Here is a 23,776-nt window from a genome sequence, read left to right as displayed (position 1 = left end):
GATGATAATTTTTACTAAAAATGTAAAGAGCGCAAATAACTTGGGATGCCCAGAAAGGAAATAAGTGCAAGTAGTCCGGGACGGAGGGAGTAGTTCGATATAATTCATTATTTTACATTTTGATGAATTTATTAAATTGGGCTTAACACATTAATCATTAAATATTCAATTCAGTAATTTATCAATCCATCATGTGAAACATTACCTTAATATATAGCGTTAATGACGTTCAATAAGTGAACGTAATAACTAGGCACACCGAATAAGTAAAATAACATACATATTTATAAATTATACACTTATATACTACTACATACTGCATCAGTTATTTAAAAGTAAAGGCTTTAAGAACCACCTGTATTTTAATGTAAAATTAGTAATCCATAAATGAAGCAGAAAAGTATGTAAAGTAATATTAATTCATTCATAGTGTTAGGTGAAGTGACAAAATTTCCAAAAATTAAAAATAGACTAATTTTGATAATGGAATAATATGAAACCTTTTTTCGTTCTTGTGTATCCCACCCTCAAAACATTACATAAATGATAGATCCATATAATACTTATGTTCCCTTCACCCATGATTAACGATAAGTTTGGCTCGGTGTGCAATGTGAATCTTATTTTATACTACTTTTTTATAAAAAAGTAAATAGATTTTTAAACTATGAACATTTCAACATGATAAAACCAATTATATTTTGTGGACAAGCATTCTACCACCTATATTAACGAATAACAAGTCTTGAATTGTAGTACTATAGATTTTTATGTTAATTAATAAGGCTTGAGGATGATCTCGTCATTTTATAAAGTTATTACTTTCTCCGTCAAATAAAAAATAATTTTATTTGTGAATGGCGAGTTTAGTGAAAATTTGATAAATTAAAAGAGAATATGAAAAAGTAAATAAAGTAAGAGAGATGGAGAGAAAAGTAAACAAAGTACTCCTTCCATTCTATAGCAATGTAGAGGCGTTTCTTTTCAATAAATGATTTAAGAAAAATTGTTTTAAGTGAGTTATGTTAGCAAGAATAAAGTAAGAAATGAAAAAAGTTGAGATGGAGAGATAATAAAATAAGAGAGAGTATAAGATAGAAGAAATGTTTTGACTTTTGCTAGAAAATTAAATAGCAAAATAACTCTACTACTGCGAAACAGAGAGAATACGAGGGATGAGAAAAGTGGGTAAATTATGAAAGAGAAATTTTGTATTTTTAGATAGACACATTTTAAAATGAAAAAATGGTATTATTTTTCGTGGACAGGGAGCGAATATTTTTTATAATAGCAAATAAATTGAAATTAAAAGGTAAAAATGTGTTTGGATAATTTTTCGAGATGAAATACATTCATTGTATTCGAATCAAATTATAGTACGGAGTAATTGAATCCCACATTGTATAGGAATTAAATACTTGAATATCACAAATTTTTTAAAATTAAATAAACTCTTGGACAGAAAACATAAGGCTCGAATATTATATTCTCAAAAAATGGAGTGAAAATAAAGATCATGATATAATTTCCTTCAACCAATAAAGAACGGTTTCTTCTTCCTCTTCTTCCCACACCTTCTTCCTCTTCTCTCTCTCACACACACATCAGTTACCACTTTCTCTCTCATCTCTCCGCAACCGGAAATTCCTTTTCCCTTTTCTCCCTATCTCCCTGGTATATCTCGAATCATATTCCTATTTCCTCTCTATATCTCTATCTCACGCCAAAATCTCTAAATCATAAAATCGGTGCGTTCCCCCCCCCCCCTAGAAATCGAAATTAACGATGAGAAGATGTGAGCTCTGCAAAGCGAAGGCGCGGATGTACTGCGCCTCGGATCGGGCGAGATTGTGCTGGAACTGCGACGCCGCCGTGCACTCCGCCAACTTCCTCGTCGCGCGCCATTCGAGGAGCCTTCTCTGCGACGTCTGCCAGTCGCCGACGCCGTGGACGGCCTCCGGCGGCAAGCTCGCCCCCACCGTCTCCGTCTGCGAACAATGCGCCGGCCAGGAGCGCTGCGAAAACAGCGGCGGCGGAGAATCGGAGGCGGAGGAGGAGCAGGAAGCTGAGGAGGAGGAGAATCAGGTCGTTCCGTGGTCGACGCCTCCGCCGCCGGCTGAGAGCTCCTCCAGCGGCGATGAGTCGGTTGACAGCGAAGACGTCGTCGTTTCGCGTAAGCTGTTGCGAAATGAGGTTTGCTCTTTTTGATTTTGCTTTTTTCAGCTTTTGAGGAATCAGATTCGGGAAATTTAATTTATGTTCTCGTGAGTGAACTGTGATTCGATCCATTGTGATGACGGCAGGCAGATCGGAGATGCGAGCCGTCTCGTATAAATATCCGTGCTCCTCCGCCTTATGCGGCGGAGGAAGCGGCATCTAGAAGTAAACCGCCACCGCTTCAAACAGTTCGTGCAGCGGATTCGGGTCGGGTTAATGTGTTTGGATCGGAGATTTTGGATTCGCTACGGCGACTTCACCGGGAAGAAACGGGTTCAGGTCAGGAAATGGCTGAATATTTCTGCGATTATTTGGGACCGTCGATCTGAAATTTCTAGGCGTTGATTTTAGCCGTTGAGATTTGGATTACTGACAAAAAATAGCTGAATTATTTAGATTTGAGATTTCGATTGGGTTTGGATTGTGATTTGGGGTTAATATCATGATTAGGGTTAGGGTTAATATTTCCTTTTTCTTTTCAAAATTATAAACTTAGAGTTTGATTTTCGGAATCCACTTTTAATTTTGTATATTAGTTGTTTGTAATTTGGTGTTTGTGAATCATTGAATATACAAATTTGTTGGTTATATGCATCTATTTATACGCAAATATTCTCAATAAATTAAGTACTCGCATTATACTACGTAAAAAAAGGTGAGATATTTGTTACTCCCTCCGTCCTACACACTTTTCATTTTTTTCACTTTTCATTTTTTTCATTCTAGGCCGTAAATTTGGGATTGATTTTTTAGTCTAATTAAATTAGAATTTTAAGTGTAATGAGACACCACTTAAGAGCTCTTAACTTAAATTAACATATTAATTAAATATATTAATTTTAACTTAAATTATAAATAGTTTAAGGAGTTTGTGACGAGCCGAAAAGCAATAGTGCAAGTAACATGGGACACATGTAACATGAGACGAAAGAAGTATGTGATTATGGATAGTAGGTGGAGGTTTCTTTTCTTATGACATGAATAATTATGTTAAGTAGTACAAGAGCAATAATAGTTGTATAACATTTATTTCTGTCATTATATTTTACTTTTGAACTACTCCCTAACTACAAGCACAATTGAACAAATATATACTACTCCCAATCGTAATCAAATTTGAACAATATCGAATATCCGAACTATAAATAATAATCAACTTTATGACAAAATATGAAACAACGGGATGAAGTTTTAGCTTGACAATTGAATTTGCTTATTAGTTATGTCAGTTTAAAATTCACACGATTTGTTCCATAAGTATAATAATACTACTCCCTCCGTCCATGTTACTTGAGGCGTTTCTTTTCGTCACGGGATTTAAAAAAGTTGTGTTTAATGAGTTAAATAAAGTAAAAGAGAATAAATCGTCACGGGATTTAAGAAAGTTGTGTTTAATGAGTTAAATAAAGTAAAAGAGAGAATAAAGTAAGAGAGATGAGAGAAAGTAAAGTAAAAGAAAGAATAAAGTAGGTGTGATTAGCTAAAAAGAGAAATGACTCAAGTAACTTAGGACAACCCAAAAAGGAATACGGCTCAAGTAACTTGGGACGAGGGAATACTACTATAATTTTTTAAGTTATATTGATGCATGTTTTTTTAATGATAAATGGAAATCATGTGAATGGAAATATTAAGCAAACTATTTGATCAATGTTCTATCGCTTAGTGTGCTGACGGTTTGAATGAGAATTAGTCTTATAAAAACGGATGCAAGTATAGCAACACGACTATGCTCACTTACTTAATCGGTATAAATATTAGGCCATCCGCAATGGGGCGGACGATGGCACGCCCGATGGCGCGCATCGTCCGCCCCATTGCGGGTGCGTGACATAGGCCGCGGACGATCGTCGCGCCCTATACTAAGGGCGCGGAGTATAGCGTGGATGATGTCCATCGTCCGCGCCATCGTCCGCCCCACTATAGGCTACGCGGACGATGGCACGCGTTTTTTATTTTCTATTTAAATCTCGTTTCTCATTCATTTGTACATACGAACATATCGACTATCTCTTTACATATTCTCTCTCAACATCCAACCAAAATGAATCTCGGCGATGACACCAATAGTTCTAGTTCGTCTGAGTCCGGTAGTTAGACGTCAGAAGCATTAGATGCAGCCGTTGAAGAGGCCATGGCGGCATGCTATGCGGCAATGCAGCGCGAGGAGGATGCGGCGCCAGCGGCGACTGAGCAAGTCCATAGGCCTATTCGACATAGGACGTATGTCCGACGCGACCACCCGGAAGCTCACAGACGTCTGGTTGAAGACTATTTTGCCGATCAACCACGATGTGGCCCGACTGTTTTCCGTCGCCGGTTTAGAATGTCACGGTACCTTTTTCTCAACATTGTTCTGACATTGTCTTCACGTGATGAATACTTCACGTTTCGGGAGGACGGCATCGGCAAACCCGGCCTTACACCATTGCAAAAGTGCACGACTGCTATTCGTCAGTTGGCATACGGCACCACGGCGGACCTTTTTGACAAGTACCTCCACTGCGGGGATTCTACAGGCCGCGAGTGTCTGAAGCGCTTTTGTCGGGGGATAGTAGAGGCCTATGGCGACACATATTTGCGCAAGCCGACTGCCACTGATTGCCAGGGTCTGATGCAGATGCACGAGACGGCGCACGGGTTTCCTAGGATGCTCGGGAGCATCGACTGCATGCACTGGCAGTGGAAGAATTGTCCGACGGCGTGGAGAGGCTAATTCACAAGTGGATACAAGGGCAGCCACCCGACGATGATCCTCGAAGCCGTCGCTGACCATCGACTCTGGATCTGGCATGCTTACTTCGGCGTAGCCGGGTCGAACAACGACATTAACGTCCTCAACTCGTCCACCCTCTTTACCGAGCAATGTAACGGCAACGGCCCGGCCATCGAGTTCGCTGCCAACAGACGCCAATACCATATGGGGTACTACTTGGCCGATGGCATCTACCCACGGTGGCCAGTTTTCCTAAAGACGGTCAGCTGCCCAATTGGTGAGAAGAGGGTTTTATTTGCGCAAAAGCAGGAGTCGGCGCGGAAGGATGTCGAGCGGGCATTTGGTGTGCTCCAATCACGGTGGGCAATTGTGAAAGGGCCGGCTCGTTCCTGGTACAAGGAAGTCATCGCCGATGTCATATATGCGTGCATAATCATGCACAACATGATAGTCGAGAATGAAGGCGAAAGCATCACCGATTGGAATGAAGATGACCGTGCATCTAGCTCGTCCAGCACGTCGACCGAGACACCCGATATAGGGTTACCGTTAGGCTTCAATGAGGTTCTATCTAGACATGCCTCAATACGCAACCAACAGGATCATGCGCAGCTCATGAGCGACATGATTGAAGAAGTGTGGGATCGTAACCGCCGTCGCTGAGTTTGCGTTTTTTTAATTCGCATTGTAATGTATTAATTTTTATTAAATGAAATGAAGTTTTTGAAATTCGTATTTTAATTTATTAAGTTTTTTTAAATTCGTATGGATTTTGTAAATATTAAAAAAATGATGATGTGGCGCGCCATAGGGCGCGCCTTAGGGCGCCCCCCTGCAGGTGGGGAGGTAGGAGGATAAAACTGATGACGTGACGCGCCTTAGGGCGCCCCACTGCTGATGCCCTTACTCCCTCCGTTTCTATATAGTTGAGTAATTTTTCCATTTTAGAAAGTTTCCTCATAGTTGAGTCATTTCCCTACTTTTTTATCTTTTTTACTTTACTCTCTCTTACTTTATTCTCTCTACTTTTTTCCATCTCTTAATTTTTTATCTATTTATTTAACACATTCAACATCATTTTCTTAAACTCTGTGCCGAAAAGTTTTGCATCAACTATGAAGAAACGGAGGGAGTATTTTCATAAAAAAAAAACTAGTAAACGTGTTTGAAAGAAAAAAAAACACATAATGTCACATTCATACCCAAGACAAGTTTGTACCAACCAACATGAATAACGTCCGATATATATTTGTGTAAAAACTATAGTACTATACTAATAATATCTCTCTATTAAAAAAACCAAAATCAAATCTCTCATTGTTTCATACTCGTATTTTGAATTTAGAAATAATAGTAATAAGTAATAGTAGTAGCTAAAAACATAAATGATGTGACTAAAAGTTTAAAACGACAGCTTACGGTCAAAAATATAGATTAATGCTTTTCATAATATCATAATTAAGCTTATTTATAAATTATTATTACTGTAATATTCAAAAAACGACTGCAGCTGACAGCCACCAATTCTCCCCTTGAATTGAAATCACATATTCTACTAAGCTTTATTATTATAATTTTGATACATCCTATGATACTAGCTTCATTTTTAAATATTTTCCTTGAAAAATATCTAGATTGCGATTAGCTAATTTGACTAACGAAAGCTATATCTCAACTTTAAATTAATTTAATCACCAAATTATGGCTGGCGATTACTTCTAATTCTAGTGGCTTAAACTTTTTCTGCAACTGTTGAAGAATCGACTTTTTTATTTTATATTATTATTTTGTGATCGAGTTGATCGTATGTCTAGCTGTATGACTTAAATGTCGGCTTATAATTTTTTAATTAAGATGTGTAGTGTACGACTTAATTATGACCATTAATCGCTCATGCCACATCTCCAGTTACAAATAATAATATACTCCCTCCGTCTCGCACTACTCGCACATTTCCTTTTGGGCACGGAGATTAAGGAATGAGTGATAGACAAAGTCAACAATTACTGCTGTAGGTATAAATTGTTACTAAAAATGGAAAGAGTGCAAATAACTTGGGACGCCCAGAAAGGAAATAAGTGCAAGTAGTGCGGGACGGAGGGAGTATTTTATTCGTAAATATCTTCATTATTTTAATATATATAGATCCAATTAGATTAGACTTGTCAAATTTTAGGGGATTTTATGTATAGTGGTTCTTTAATTTGTCTTTCTTTTATTCATTGCTTATTTTAAAAATAGATTTTAGTTAATTAACTTTATGGGATTATGGATATGGGACCTAATTGGACTTGGATTAAAAGAAAAACTTTATTGTTTTTATGCATACACCACACATTCTTCAGGCTCAAATAAATTATGATGATGATTGGCGTTACATCCTTTCAATATCTTCCTAATATAAATAATAAAATAATTTGATGGGCCGTCGTTGCCAATCCTGTCATGATCAAGAACAAGGAAGGAGGATGGCGGATGTGCATAGATTTCACCGATCTAAATAAGCACTGTCCCAAAGATTGCTATCCCCTTCCGAACATAGATAAAAAAGTAGAAGCTTTGATAGGCTTTGAAATTTTTTGTTTTCTTGATCTATACAAAGGATACCATCAAGTTTTAATGGATGAGATTGACGCTTCAAAAACGGCCTTCATTACTGATTTCGGCATTTTCGCTTATAAAAAGATGTCATTCGGTTTAAAGAATGCCGGAGCCACTTATCAAAGGATGGTAGACAAGCTTTTTCGGCACCTGATTGGAAAGGAGGTCGAAGTGTATGTTGACGATATAGTCGTCAAAAGCAAAAGCACTTCGGAGTACGAGCACAACCTCAAGTCCACTCTCAACGTGCTCAAGAAAGCCAACCTCAAACTTAATCCCCAAAAGTGTACCTTTTTGGTAGATTCGGGAAAGTTTCTGGGTTGTTGGGTTTCAAAGGACGGACTCAAGGCAAACCCCTCAAAAGTTCAAGTCGTTCAGAACATGGCAATGCCGAAGTCCATACATGACGTGCAAAGGCTAACCGGATGTCTAGCCGCACTGAATCGATTCCTTTCCCAAGCAGCCGAAAAGCAACTGCCGTTCTTCAAGGTGTTGAAAAAGGCACCAAAGTTCGAGTGGGGAGCCGAGCAGAAAAAGGCCTTTGACGAGCTCAAAAGTTATCTAGCCGAGCTTCCTATTCTCTCTGCTCCAACCGAAGCCGAAGTAATATTCTTATACTTAGCGGCATCGGATCAAACCATCAGCGCGGTGCTTGTACGAGAAGAAGGCCTAAAGCAGCTTCCCATCTATTTTACAAGCCGAGCATTAAGAGGTCCAGAAACCAGGTATCAACCTCTGGAAAAGATTGCTCTGGCATTAGTAAATGCAGCAAGGAGACTGCGGCCATACTTCTATGCTCACAAGGTATGCGTCTTAACTGATCTGCCACTTCGGCAAGTGTTGACCAAACCAGAAGCATCAGGCAGAATCGCCAAGTGGGCTATAGAGTTGGGAGAGCACACAATTGAATATCTACCTCGGAAAGCCATCAAGGGACAAGCCTTGGCAGATTTTCTTGCAGAAGCAAAGTTCGATCAAGCAATTCCTGTTATTGCCGAACAGAAGAATTCTGCCAATGCCGAACTAGCACAGCCCTTGGAATCCGAAGTAGAGCCGCCGGACTGCTGGAGCGGATTCGTAGATGGAGCTTCAAACAAGATGGGAAGTGGAGCTGGTATTTTACTTGTCGCTCCCGACGGACACGAGGTAACCTACTCACTTCGGTTCCTATTCCCCACTACTAATAATGAAGCCGAGTACGAAGCCCTCCTGGCCGGACTCCAGTTAGCGCAAAGTCTGCTCGTCAAATCTCTCAAAGTCCATTGTGATTCACAAGTCATAGTAAATCACATGTTGGGTACAAGTGAAGCTCGTGACGAGAGAATGAAGAAGTATTTGGACAAAGCGCAAAGCATCAGCCGAAGTTTCTCCTATTTTCGGATAATCCGCATTCCCAGAGCGGAAAATAGCCGAGCAGATACCTTAAGTAAGTTGGCCTCAGATCCGAGCTCAAAGGCGGAAGAATTAATGCATCGAAGCATTGATGAAGCCGAGGTACATTCAGTATCCAGCTCGCCGAACTGGATGACGCCGATCTTGCAGTATCTGGATCAAGGACAATTGCCCGAGGATAAGAGAGAAGCTCGGAAGATCACGTGCCGAGCACTTCGGTACGAACTTCATGAAGGAGTCCTCTTTAGAAAGTCTTACCTCCAGCCGTTATTGCGGTGCGTAGGACCAGAAGAGACGGACTACATCCTCAGAGAAGTTCATGAATGATCGTGCGGTAGCCACATCGGAGCCAGAGCTTTAGCTAAAAAAGTTCTGAGATGGGGATATTATTGGCCAACCATGGTACAAGAGGCAGTGCAGCTCGTCAAGAAGTGTACGAAGTGCCAAATTCATGCAAATGTCCCAAGGATGCCGCAGACCGATCTATACACTATGCAAAGCCCTTGGCCTTTCATGCAATGGGGCATAGACATAGTGGGACCACTTCCTCAAGCTCCTCGGCAAATGAAATTCCTTATCGTTGCCGTGGACTACTTCACGAAGTGGGTGGAGGCTGAACCATTAGCTACGATAACGAGCTCAAAGGCATTGGACTTCGTCTGGAAGAACATAGTGTGCCGATTTGGCATACCCCACATCCTCATCTCGGATAATGGGACTCAGTTCACCGACAAGACGTTCAAGAATTGGTGCCAAGAGCTGAACATTCAACAGCGGTTCACTTCGGTCTCCCATCCCCAAGCAAACGGACAAACGGAAGTAACGAACCGGATTCTGGTGAAAGGGTTAAAAGCTCGGTTAGAACAAGCCAAAGGACAATGGGTAGAAAATCTCCCTCAAGTCCTATGGTCCTACCGAACTACACCCAAAACCTCCAACGGTGAAACTCCGTATAGTCTGGTGTACGGCACTGAAGCCGTAATTCCGGTGGAGATCGGCGTACCCAGTCCCCGAACTCTAAATTTCTCCTCAGAAATGAATGACGACGGACTGAGAGCAGAACTAGATCTCGCCGAAGAAAGAAGAGAATTGGCGTGCATAAAAGCAGCCAAGTATAAGGAGCAAGTAGCCCGGTATTATAACCAAAGGGTGAAAAAGCTTCAATTTCAAGTGGGAGATCTCGTCTTGAGAAACAACGAAGTAAGCCGAGCAGAAAAGCTGGGCAAACTCGAACCCACATGGGAGGGTCCATATCGGGTGTCAGAAGTCCTCGGCAAAGGGTCTTATAAATTGACTCACATGTCAGGAGAACAAGTACCCCGAACATGGCACGTCTCCAACCTCAAGAAGTTCCACTTGTAAGAGACAAAAGTCCGGTCAGTCCGTCTCGTGTCTAGTTCGGTCATAGGGGTATATGTTTTTATTTGTTTGTTTCTTACTTGTACCTTTTACTTGTCGTTTTTTAAAAAAAAAAAAAAAGTTTAAAGTTTTTTTTCTTTCATCTTTTTCATTTTTTCTCTATGTGTTTTGTCTCTATGTGCTTGTCGTCTCTTACAAATGGTACCAAGGTATATCGTTCTTTAAAAGACTGATCCCCTTTTTAGATCGATTATTAAAGACTATTGTGAGTCCAAGCTTCTAAGGATGATACAAGACCACAATTCAGCTTAACAAGCAGTCCGTCTGAAACGAACTGCAACAAGCCAACGACTGTGAGTCCAAGCTTCCAAGGAGGATACAAGACCACAATTCAGCTTAACAAGCACTTCGTCTGAAACGAACTGCAATAAGGGAAAGTCCGATCCACGCGATAAACCTCGCCGAATTAGGACGACCAAGTTCGGTCAAAGAAGTTTACCTCATAAGACCGAGGACGACCATGTCTAGTCAAAGAGGTTTACTGCATAAGACCACTTCGGTTAACTGGGAAAGTCCGATCCACGCGATAAAACTCACCGAATTAGGACAAGGGAAAGTTCGATCCCGGCGACAAAAATCGCCAAATTAGAACACAAACCAAGTCCGGTCAAAGAAGTTTCCTTCATAAGATCAAAGACGAGTCCGGTCAAAGAAGCTTACTTCAAAGTCCAAATACGAGTCCGATCAAAGAAGCTCACTTCATAAGACCGATGACGAGCACGATGAAATTGTTTCGCAGAGCTGTAAGTAAGCAGTGATAAAAGCGAAAGGAAAAAATTTCATTTATTAAATCTCGTTCGGCAGACAATTCAGCTCCCCTACGAGAAGGCATTACGCCATTACAAAGGACTATTCTACTGTCCTCGGTTGCTAAAGTTAAGCCACCTATCTGCAAAATCCTCTGGAAGCCGAGTTCGGTTGTTCCGAGCAGATGAAGAATAAGCAGGTCGACGAGATGCTATCCTCGACCCAACACCTCTTCCGCGAGCCCCAGAAGCTCTAACCCCTCGGCGATGAAGAGTCTCTGCAATAAGCATCTGCTGATCTTGCTCGCTCATAGTCACAACTCCTCGGCGAATTTCAGTCCGTCCCTGTCTTGACGATTCCGGTTGCTCCTGAGCCCGTTCTCGTCTTGACGTTTCCGGCTGTTCCGGAGTTCGTTGTTGACTTGGAGTAGGATTTTGAACAAGGGAACCAGAGGCTTGATCTGGAGTGCGAGCATCTGTTGGCGGGAAATGCCTAAGGAATCTCTCGATTGAGGGACGCCGGGAAAGAATGATGTCGTACCGAGAAGCCCAGCGCCGTAATGATTTCACAACTTGTTGGCAAGCCGAGCTCTCCAGCGCATTGTTCCTCCGGAGTACATGATATTCCTCCCACAGTTCGTCAACTCGACTCTGAACATCTGATATGGTCACTCCCCCGCGCACACGGATGTAATCCTCGTACGCAGTCCTCTCAGCAATGGTCGTATTCAGCTCGGCCTCCAGATCCTTCTTATCGGACTCTAAGTCCTTATTATCGGCCTCCAGCTTCACTAAACGAGCCAAAAGCTCGTCATTCTTCGTCTGATCGGCTATAGCTCTTTTCTCAGCTTCGTCTAAAGCCGAAGAGTACAGCCGTTTCCAGTGAAGTATCTCCATCTCCTTGAGTACAAAGCAGCTATATTAGTTCGGCAGCTGTACCGAGCAGATAGTAAAATACAACAGGAATAAAGGCGAGTACGAAAAGCTATACGAAGACAAGTGTAGAGAATTTTTCATTCACAAGGAAAATTTTTTACACTAGGAGGGCTTCAAGGCCATTTTACAAGTAAGAAACTAGACTAAGAGAAGGGAGACGAAATCATACTCCGCCAGCTTCGTCTCCGGCTCCTCGGCCTGGTTCAGCTTCTTTCTCCTGAGCTACCTCAGCCTCGGCCTCGCATCCTGCCGGCCTCGCCTCCGCCTCCTGATCGGGTTCCTTCTCCGGATGCCCGGCCCGCTCGACTTCGGCCTCCTGCTCCAGCGGCTCGGCCTCACCCTCTCCGTTGTAAGTCGAAGCGGGTGAAACGGGTCCCACGGAGGCAAAGATAGCCTCCAGGTTCTCGTCCCGATCAGCTCGACAACTCCGGACTCGGTCTGCAGAAAGCAGGACCGAGGATGAAGCGAGCTCCTCAAGGAGCGGCAGATTCTGAAGCCGAGCTGCTATCTCTCGGCTGTACAGAGGCAGCACGACGTCGGCCCCCTGCTCGCCCTTATCGGTAATTAGCCTTACCAGACTACCGACAAAGGCCGAGAACTGGCCGCTCAAAAAGAGTTTCTCCGTGTAAACACGGAGAGCTTCCCCCTGGGCAGCCACGGCGGCAGCCTCCTTCTGAGCCTCCCGGTGCTTCGTCTGCTCTTGCAGGATGATGAGCTGGTTTTTGGCTGACCGGGCTTCATCCTGAGCCGAGATCCTAGCAGCTCGGGCCCTCTCAAATTTGGCCTCAGCCTGTTCGGCCAGACTACGAGCAAGATGCAACTTCTTCTGCATCTCCTCGTAGTCGTGGGATGCTTTGGAGAGCTCCACGGAGACGAGCTTGGCTCTCTGAAGATGAACAAGGAAAAAACTCAACAGAATGGCCATCAAAAAATGGGGAAAAGAAGCCAAGTCAGAAAGCTTACCTCCACAAAATTCGTCGGCCATTGAAAAGGCTCAGGGACGTGTTCCGGGATGTCTGCAACCACCTCGGAGATGACCAGGTCTTTCCCCGGCACTCTTGGGGACTCATGAAATTTCCCCTTCCCTTTAGCCGAACACGGCTCCGGCTCTTTCGGATCCGAAGAAGAGGTTTTTTGCCTCTTCGGATTCTTCTCGGCTTCAGACGCCGAGCGAGGGGCTCTCTGCCTCTCCGGCTCCACAAGCTCGGAGGACTTTCGGATAGCCTTATTCAGCAAGTTCACTGTCAAAAAACAAAAAAAAACAACAAAGTCAGATTTTCTTCGTTAAAGCAGTAGAGCATAAAGATAAAGAGAAATCCTCACCCTCGGCCTCTTCGTCCGAAGACGAGATGTCGAACACGACGTCGCCCTTGACGAGCTCAGACTCCGTGTATTGTTTCCTAACTATGGGAATCTTGTTGAGCTCGCCATCGAGCTCGTCCAACGGTTCAGGCCGAGGATGACGGATAACGGACTTCGGCCCTCTCCAAGGAAAACTAGGAGCCGCGGTCCTATCATAGTAGAAGAAGCGGTTTTGCCACTTCGGCCACTTCGTTTTACAAAAGGCCCTAAAGGGCTGTACAGGGATCAAGTAAAACCAAGACCCCTTCCTCTTAAATTGAAAGAATTTAAGGATCGCCTTCAAAGACAAATCTCTTCCTAACTTACGGAGTTCGGCAGCGAAGGCCGACAAGTGCCTCCAAGAGTTCGGAGTCACCTGGCCTAAAGGAAGCTGAAAAAAATCTAGTAAATCTATAAAGGCAGAAGGGAGGGGGAAACGAAGCCCGCATTCTAAGCAGGCCTCGTACACGGTGGCGTAACCCTCCGGCGGGGAGTCAGCCCTATGATCACCGTCAGGTACCACCGCCTTCCCCCCAGGAAAAAGTATTTTTCGGGTAGGGATATCACAGTATCCTTACTCAAAATACTATGGAAATACTCTACGGTCTTCTCCCCGGACTCTTTCCGGCCAGAAGACCCCTTACCGCCTCTCCTACCGCTACCCGACTCCGAAGAAGAAGAAGAAGACATTTTTCTTACTTTTTGAAGGTGAAGAAAGTCTGAAGAAATTCTTGAAAGCGGAGAGAGAATTTTCGCAAAAAAGAGAGAGTGCAGAAGAAGCAGTCGCAAAAGTGCTTCAATGATGAAGAAAGAAGGTATTTATCAGATTCGGCGAAGATTTCAAAATCGTCGCACCGTTTCGAATCCCACCTTTTCAGGATTCAACGGCCGGATTTTACTGTCGCATTTAATGCAGTCACGTGCAAGGCACGTCCCCTGACATCAGCCTCCCCCTTGCCTTTATCCAGAATGCCGAAGTGACTCACTTCGCCGAAGTGATTCACTTCGCCCTTCGGGGGGGGTAGTGATGGGGTGCGTACTAAACAAGCCCAACAGCAACGACGGCCCATCAGCCCAAAGCCCAAGGAAGAGTATGAGTTCGGCATTACCAAAGAGTTCGGCCTCAGCCTACAGCTCGGTAAAAGCCAACCAATCAAGCTCTGCTCTCAGGTCGGCATCAAGCTCTACTCTCAGATCGGCAACCAAAGCAGTTCGGTCTCAGTATTCGACCGAACAAGGAGTTAGTGGACCCATACAGGATTTCCACAACTTCCAACACACCCACTGCCACGTGGTGTCAACTCAGGCCACGATCGTAGGCCATGACCTACGCTACATCCACGATCTTAGGCCATGACCTACACGACATCCACGACTTAGGGTGGTGATGCAAGCCACGATCTTCGTTCAATATATAAATAGAACTTAGATCTGATAGACAAGGTTTAAGCTCTCTAGAGATAAAATATCATATAGCAAGTCTGTGTTGTAAGCTGTAATCCCAGATCAAGCAATACAATCTTGCCCTCCCTTCTTCCCGTGGACGTAGATTTACTTCAGTAAATCGAACCACGTAAATTCTTTGTGTCATAGTCTTTATTCTCTACCAGCATTTACTAACATCAGAAATTCGCGGATCCATCATAATTCAATTAGTAAGCATGATGTCGAGAGACTAGAATAGTATTTGAAGCATTGATATCCTTACACAATAGTAGTAACCTTTTTTTACAAACTATATCAACACCCTTATTAAGTGATTTATTATATACTATAATTCGCGATCTAAGGAAATATTACTAGAAAATCGGTTACTGAAATTTTATTTCATTTCCCCTATATTTTTTTGGAGGTTCTATAATTGGAATTCTTTTTTGGCTAGAAAATACTCCCTCCGGCCTCCATCTCTTATTAATTCTTCATTTACAATTTTTTACTATAAATGGTAAGTAAGCTTCACATTTCACTAACTCATTACACTCATATTTTATTATAAAACTAATATATAACTCATTTTCATTTACATTTCTTAAAATCTTCGTCGGAGCCAAAATGGACATTTATTGAGGGATGGAGGGTACTAATAAGCGCATCTGAATTTTCTCTTTTCTTTTTATTTAATATGGATAGTGTATTGTTTGTGAATTTATTTATTATTTAAAATCTTACTATACACTCTCTACACAAAAAATGACAAGCATTTGGATTCAAGCCAACTTCGTGTTCCCCAACTAAAATCACACATTCTTTCACGTTTGTATAGAGCCAAAAAATTACACTAGTGTATTAACATTGTAGATTTCAAAATAAAATTATGGTACTTTTAAATGGAAATTTTGTGCTATGAGAAAAAAAGGTGTGGTCTAAGAAATTCTTGGTGCCCCCACCTTACTACAATCCAGTGGCGTATCCAGGATTTTTTATATGGGGGGTGCGAAAAATAATTACAACGATTTAAAGTTTCAAATTTTAGCTAATCCTTCTAGTTCTATTTGTTTGTTTTCACAAATTTTCTCGTCTTTTAAATATTCTCTCTATTTAAAAAAAATTGAATTATACATAGATACATTGTTATTAAAACTATATTATATAAAAGTTAATTGTATAAATTATTAAGGACAAAGTAAATATCAAATATTAAATATAAATGAAATAAAATTAAATTAAATTTGACAAGAGTATGTCAATGTTTATTGAATTAATACAAAATTTTAAGAGTTGTTACTTGTTAGCAATGAAATGAATGAAGAGAATACAAAGTCTTGGAAGAAGTTAAAGAAAAAAATAAAGGGCGGTGAGGAGTCAAACCTAGTCCTCCAAGTATAAATACTGCATTTTTTACCACTGTATTATGATTTTATCTCTAAGTATAATAGTATTAACTACCGGTTTTGGGGTACAGTTGTATCCCTTGTTCCTACGTAGGCGAGTGCTACAATCTCAATTCTCAATAAATATTACCTGTACAATATTGTACTTACTTTCATCAATGACAATAAATATGACCAATATTATTGGAGCGAAAAGAGAGTAAAAAATGAAATTTGGGCCACTGCTTTGTGGTTGAAAATTGTTTTAGGTGAATTGATGTGGCTGCTATGGTTATGTTGTGTGGGCTAAAATTCAAGACCTCTCAACAACTTTTAAGATATTTTTAATTTATTCTATTTTTTTATATATATATAGACAACTCGGCAGCTCACCAACGTCTAGTTGAAGACTATTTTGCCGATCAACCACGGTGGGGACCGACCGTTTTCCGCCGGCAGTTTAGAATGCCGCGTTACCTATTTCTCAGCATTGTCCGGACGCTGTCGTCACGTGATGAATACTTCACGTATCGGGAAGACGGCATCGACAGACCCTGCCTTACGCCGTTGCAAAAGTGCACGGCTGCACTCCGTCAGTTGGCATAGGCACCACGACGGACATTTTCGACGAGTACCTCCACGTCGGGGAGACAACAGGCCGGGAGTGCTTGAAGATATGTTGTAGGGGAGTTGTGGAGGCCTACGACGACACATATTTTCGCAAGCCGACTGCCCTGATTGCCTGGGCCTGATGAAGATGCACGAGACGGCGCACGACTTTCCTGGGATGCTAGGGAGCATCGACTGTATGCACTGGGAGTGGAAGAATTGCCCGACGGCGTGGAGAGGTCAATTCACTAGTGGATACAGGGTAGCTACCCAACTTTGATCCTCGAAGCCGTCGCTGACCATCGGCTCTGGATCTGGCATGCGTACTTCGGCGTAGCCGGGTCGAACAACGACATCAACGTCCGCAACTTCTCTACCCTCTTCGCCGACCAATGCAACGGCAACGACCCGACCATCAAGTTCACTGCCAACAGGCGTCGATACCACATGGGGTACTACTTGGCCGATGGCATATACCCACGGTGGCCTGTTTTTCTGAAGACGATCAGCTGCCCAATGGGTGAGAAGAGGGTTTTATTTGCGTAAAAGCAGGAGTCGGCGCGGAAGGATGTCGAGCGGGCATTTGGTGTGCTCCGATCATAGTGGGCCGTTGTGAGAGGGCCGACTCGTCTTTGGTTCAAGGAAATCATCTCTGACGTCATGTATGCGTGCATTATCATGCACAACATGATAGTCGAGCATGAAGGTGGGAGCATCACCGAGTGGAACGATGATGACGGTGCATCTAGCTCGTCTAGCACGGCGACCAAGCCCCCCGCTAGAGGATTGACGTCGGGCTTCGACGAGGTTCTAGCTAGACAGGCCTCAATGCGCAACCAACAAGACCATGCGCAACTCATGAACGACATGATTGAAGAAGTGTCTCATGGCACTTCTAAGTTCGATTTTTCATCGAAATATCGATCCAATCGCGTAAACGTTAAGAAATCAAGCGAAAGAGCCTATAGTGTGTTTTGGACACAAAAGAAATGGACCTAGAAGATAGCGAAGGGTAGGAAGGTGAAATAGGCTTATATTCATAAGCCTGCGAGGTAGCGTATCCTCTCTATGGTTTTTGATTCCTTTGGTTGAGATGATGTGTGCTATAATGTAATTATATGTGAGATGTTAATTAAATAATGTGCTTAAATATGCTTATGATTTAATATGTGGATTATTATGATACTTATTCATTTTAATATGAATGATCTGCGGAAAAATGGTACAAATATGAGTAAAAGACATTGGATATGATATGCAATGAAATGTAATAAATTATGAAGATCTGAATAATGTGAAATATGTCTGAATAGATTATGAAAAGTTATCTGAATGTATATGAAAAAGAAGTTATCTGATAAGTAGAGCCTGAATAAAATGAAACAAGAGAATAGTATGTAAAGGTTATAAAAACATATACTAAAAGTTTAGAATGTCTGTGAATTCGATAAGAATAGTTATCTGAAGTGATATTTGGAAATAGAATAAATGTGAAAAAGATATTTGAAAGAATAATATGAAATAAAACGTCCCATTTGCTTGGTCATATGTGTTGGGTACAATTGGCATTCCATAGGACAGCAGCGCTGCATTATCTGTGATGACTCGTCTTCTGGATAACCGAAGCGAGGATCGTCTGTTATCTGATGGGCCCCTATCTGATCTGTCTGATCTGCACCCTAATGGGTGGTTGATTATCTGTCTGCACCCTCATAGGTGGTCTGATTATCTGTCTGCACCCTATGGGTGGTCTGTGCGGAGTCCTCTCGAGGACAAAATCCGCGTCTGCATCTGATTCTGTTTCTGATCTGGTCCGTGTACCCTGCCTGAAACCAAGCAGATATTGGGGCTATATGATAAGATAAAATAAAATAATATCTGATGATTTCTGAAGAAATGATATGTAATCTGTAATCTGTGATATGTGATAATATAAGATAAAATAATATATGATGATTTCTGAATAAATGATCTATAATCGGTAATCTGTAATCTGCGATATATGATAAGATAAGATAAAATAATATCTGATGATTTCTGAATAAATGATCTGTAATCTGTAATATGTGATATATGATAAGATAAGGAAAAATAATAATAATATCTGATGACTTGTGAATAAAGGATCTGTAATCTGTGATCTGTGATATGTGATTTGTGAAATATGATGTATGATATGATTGTTGATCGGTCCTCACGGAGGAAATGATATTTTATGTTGAAAGGTCCCCGCTCGGGGTAATTAACACGGAAGAATAGTATATGAAAATAAATTGTGAAAGGAGAAAAATGTGATACGAAATGATATATGATGATATGTGAAATCTATAGAAACCAAAGCTATAAGATACAATGAAAACGTTGTATTATAGAAATAAATATATGAATATGTTATCAAGAGACCGTAAGAGAAATATAACGAGAATGATATGACGAATATATATGGGTATCTGAACAGGTATGCTTTGGTGTGAAAATTATGAGGATTTGGAATATATATATATTGTAATAATAAGTCAAGATGATAAGGAAATGACATTAAAAATGAAATCTCTGAAGAGACATGAGTAAGAATGTATGGAAAAGTTGTATGACAATAATACAAATAAGTTTGATATAATGAGTTTGTAAGTAATTTTGGAAATCTGCGATATTGAAATGAAAACAAGCAAAAGATTAAAAAGAAAATAATGTAGTTATTATAGTTACTATTGTCTTAGCTGAGAGAGTTGGATTCTGTAGTTTGGATATTGCTACTGGGCTTTCGAGCTCGCTCCCCCTCTTTCTCCCCTGCAGGTTAGAGTCGACATTATGTCAGTGGTGTTGCGCAGCTTTGCATCTTTGGCGAGTCACTGGTGGTCAACTTGGATTAGTAGACGTGGCATGTTGTGTAATAGTTTAATCTTCAACCTTCCGCTGGATAAATGTTACGTTTTCAAATGTAATAGAATTTAATTGTGCTTTTAAGCTAAAAAGAAAAGGAATAATTTCAGCACGGGTTTTTGATACTGAAACGTGACATCACTTGTTTGGTGAGTTACCAACCGGGTAAGGGGTGTTATAAAGTGTGAGCCCGTAACCGCCGTCGTTGAGTTTGCGTATTTTTTTAATTCGTATTGTAATGTATTAATTTTTATATATGAAATGAAGTTTTTTCCCAATTTTTTGTTATTTAAATATTCAAATAAAATAAAATGCACAGGGCGCGCCATATGGCGCCCCATTGCAGGTGAGGGGTAGGAGGATAAAACTGCTGACGTGGCACACCATAGGGCGCCCCATTGTGGATGCCCTAATTTGTTCCGTTGTTCACTTATTTGAAATTAATGGAAAAGAGAATAAAGTGACTAATTGAGTGTTGATTTTATATTCACGGATGATAATCCAAATAATAATTTATGAGATTAGAATAAAAAAATATGTTAAAAAGTACTCACGTTAACAAAATACTGGAGATTTTCATAAATGTTTTTCGTCATGTTTCTGAAATCGTGAATCATTTTATTTTATACAGTGACTTTAGAACTCATTTCATATAAGTTGCATTAGCGTCATCAACGAGAACTGATGTTAAAGTCATTATCAAATTTATCTAAAAAATTAAAATCAGCTCACCATATTGAAGAATACTTATATTAGAACTATACCAAATATCTATAGATTACACTACACGATCATATATGGAGAATAAATATTTTTTTATTTGATAGCTAGTTACGTCTTATTCGTCTTAATATATGATTATGATTTTATTATACATTTAAGATTATAAATTGAAAGTAGTAAATGTATTACTAAAGTAAAGGGATATAAAATTGCCGTACGAAACTTCAATTTTTTTAATAATACATTGAATCATGGATGGAAAATTGATGACACAAATATTTAACTAATGCTGGCATTTCAGTTAAAACTCAGTAGCAGCAGCAATTTTAGTATATGATGACGTATTTTAGTTAAAACTCAATAGCAGCAGCAATCTATACATATATAAAAGTTGAGTTTTGGGACACTTTTTAAAATATTTATAAATTATGGGTATCAATTTAAATATTTATAAGAGTGCATAATCAATGTATCACAACATTCATATTCCACAATTAATATTACGTGTCATTATAGCTTTGACCACTAATTAATTTTTTCAATTTAATATTCAGTTTTCTAATGTATTTATCACATTTAAAGGGGACGTTTATAAGTTTTGTATTTGGAAGGTAAAAAGCATTTTTCATAATAAATGGAGGAAGTGAAAAGTTATGGAGAGGCATCTATATTTTACTATAAATATGTTGTTTGCTAGATTTTAATCATCATATTCCTATCGTTTTTCATAATATTCTTTGTTGAACTTTTGCATAAATTTGAATTGATTTTAAGTATTTTTCTTACTCTTTGTCAATATTGTTTTCTATATGATGATTTTTTTCCATTTGTTTAACATGAAATTAGTTGAATGCTTTGCATAAATTTTTATTGATTTTAGGAATTTTTCTTACTCTTCTTCAATATTGCTTTAACATGAAATCAGTTTTTTATATGAGGATTTTTTTTTCGTTTGTGTATTAATGTGTTTGTTTTGCACCATCCCAATTCACCCATTTTTTCAATTTTTTGTGATTGGAGAATTGTTTTTTTTCTTTTGTTTTATTAATATGATTTTTGCTATTCTAAATTCACAATCCTTTAATTTCCTATGACTTTATGCACTCTTTTTTTAATAATGTATTTGATGTTGCTGATAATTTTGATCTTATATATCTTTAAATCTACTAATTTTGAGGATTTAGATTTTTTTAATTTCTTTTAAACCTACTGATTTTAGTAGATTATATTTAATATAGTCTATGACTTTCTTTTTTCTATTTTCCTTGACAATAGTTAGAACTATTACTATGTTATATCTTACAAGTTGAAAGATTTTTATATATGTAAGTTTTAACGGTGGGTTAGGGTGTAAAATATCATTGTATGTTATGTAATCTTTACTCATCTATTTCAGGAACAAAAATCACCCCTCCAACTCCAAGAAATGGTATACTAAAGAGTTGATGAAGCGAAAAAAAGTCTAACACACTGCGCGAGGAAAAAAACAAGCGTCGATATAGGAAAAATAAAAATATAGCATAAAACATTTAGTTTATTATTAGTTTATATTTCTTTATTTAAATGTAGTGAGCTAAGGTTATATATTTTTAGCTTTAACAATATGCTTTGATATAAAATATTGTTATATTCTTATTTTTTTTACAAAAATAATTTGTGATTTATTTTGACTATTTTAACATTTATCACTAATTTAAGTTTGACGTGTTAATTTCAACTTTAGATTCATTGATTTTGTATTCTTAACTTGAAGTTCGCTTGGAATTTTTACTAATTAACTATTTTTTATACTAAAAGAGTTTACGAAATAAGGTAATTTTAAAGTAAATAACCAATTTTCATGTTTAGCGTTTAATTGTGTTCATTTGTGTCATTATTTTCATTTTTACATATTGTATGATATTTTTGGAACTCTCATGATCCATTTAATTTCTTTTGTAATGCAGGAATATTATAATAACATATCATTGAATATTTCAATATGTATAAAATAAAACTTAGGAGCTCAACAAGTATATTTTTTATATCTTCGTATTGTGTTTTACTATTGAACTAAATATGCTCGGAGCGTATGTTAATTTTGTTAACATAATTTAAATATAATTATTTAAAATATATATTTATTTATATATGATAGAGTCGTCTTTTGAGGTTATATTATAGGGATATTTTATTTTTTAAAAATAACAATTTATATATGCAATATTGGAAGCAATTTTTAGGCCTAGATGTAAGAGACATGTATTATTTGATCATAATCGATGCTAAATTGCTAAACAACCAACAATTCTCCATCATTAATGTTAATGGAGATTTCGTACACTTTTTGAATGGTCACTATTAATCTTGATCAATATAAAAATTAGAGGATTGCCTGTAGTTTTGTAATTAGAGATTTCAACATAGAGATTTGTACTCTTAAGTTTCCTTAGTTACATTTAATGTTAAATATGAAACAAATTAGTTATAACAAAACACTATAATTAAGAAATTCAAATTTGATTTAGTTTCAATTCTCCATCATTAATGTTAATGGAGATTTCGTACACTTTTTGAATGGTCACTATTAATCTTGATCAATATAAAAATTAGAGGATTGCCTGTAGTTTTGTAATTAGAGATTTCAACATAGAGATTTGTACTCTTATGTTTCCTTAGTTACATTTAATGTTAAATATGAAACAAATTAGTTATAACAAAACACTATAATTAAGAAATTCAAATTTGATTTAGTTTTTTATTTTTTAAACAATACACTATTATTCATGTTTGACAATTTTTTATTATTTATAAATTAGTTGTGATTCACTTAAAAATTAGTAAAGATTGTTATTTAAATTAATTATTTGTTTGGTTTAATATTATAAATAACAACTATACTAATGTTAAATTATGTATAATTCAAAAGTAATAAAACATCTAATATAATAAGTTATTTGAGCCTTCGTATAGTATTCCATTCCTTGCACCCGTGAAACACAATTATTTGATTAGATAGAATACAAGTCTAGCTTCAACAAAACACTACTTCGACTCCAGTAAATAATATCATTGGGTGAATCGATGCTTGATTCAGGTAAAAAAACATCTACTATCAATAAGGATTATCACGTAGGCCGACCCAGTGTAAGATATCGAATACATATCTAAAACCCTCAAAATTGAATAAGTGATCAACAAAGTAAAATTGAACTGGGACGGAGTGAGAATTTTATTGCTATTTGACTCATTTGTTGGTTATGATGAGTATATTTTAAAGTTAAGGGTTTAGGATTTAGGTTTCAAGGTTTGGGTTTTTATTGTATAGGGTCACTATATTGCAATGAAATGAGACTCGATTAGGAGCCAGTGCAATCTTAAATTATAGCTTTTGATAAACAATA

At 38.9% G+C, this 23,776-nt stretch overlaps 1 protein-coding gene and 1 long non-coding RNA gene across 2 annotated transcripts; both read left to right on the top strand.

Moving 5' to 3' along the window:
- Positions 1-1,513: 1,513 nt before the first annotated feature.
- On the top strand, positions 1,514-2,805 carry LOC121786032 (zinc finger protein CONSTANS-LIKE 3-like). The gene is made up of 2 exons (XM_042184542.1): positions 1,514-2,193; positions 2,304-2,805. Exons 1-2 carry the CDS (start codon positions 1,786-1,788, stop codon positions 2,544-2,546), a joined length of 651 nt encoding a protein of 216 aa, XP_042040476.1. The 5' UTR covers positions 1,514-1,785; the 3' UTR covers positions 2,547-2,805.
- A 14,900-nt stretch (positions 2,806-17,705) lies between these two features.
- On the top strand, positions 17,706-19,767 carry LOC121786475. Its single transcript, XR_006047199.1, has 2 exons — positions 17,706-17,839; positions 19,584-19,767. It is a non-coding gene; the product is annotated as an uncharacterized LOC121786475 (long non-coding RNA).
- The last annotated feature ends 4,009 nt before the right edge of the window (positions 19,768-23,776 follow it).

The sequence above is a fragment of the Salvia splendens genome, chromosome 22, assembly GCF_004379255.2.
Source record: "Salvia splendens isolate huo1 chromosome 22, SspV2, whole genome shotgun sequence".
Lineage (NCBI taxonomy): Eukaryota > Viridiplantae > Streptophyta > Magnoliopsida > Lamiales > Lamiaceae > Salvia > Salvia splendens.
This window is presented reverse-complemented; position numbering and strand designations above follow the sequence as displayed.

Coding starts and splice junctions, on each gene's coding strand:
- LOC121786032 (XM_042184542.1), top strand. CDS start 1,786: ATGAGAAGATGTGAGCTCTGCAAAGCGAAGGCGCGGATGTACTGCGCC. Junction 2,194..2,303: donor GTAAGCTGTTGCGAAATGAG/GTTTGCTCTTTT, acceptor TGATGACGGCAG/GCAGATCGGAGATGCGAGCC.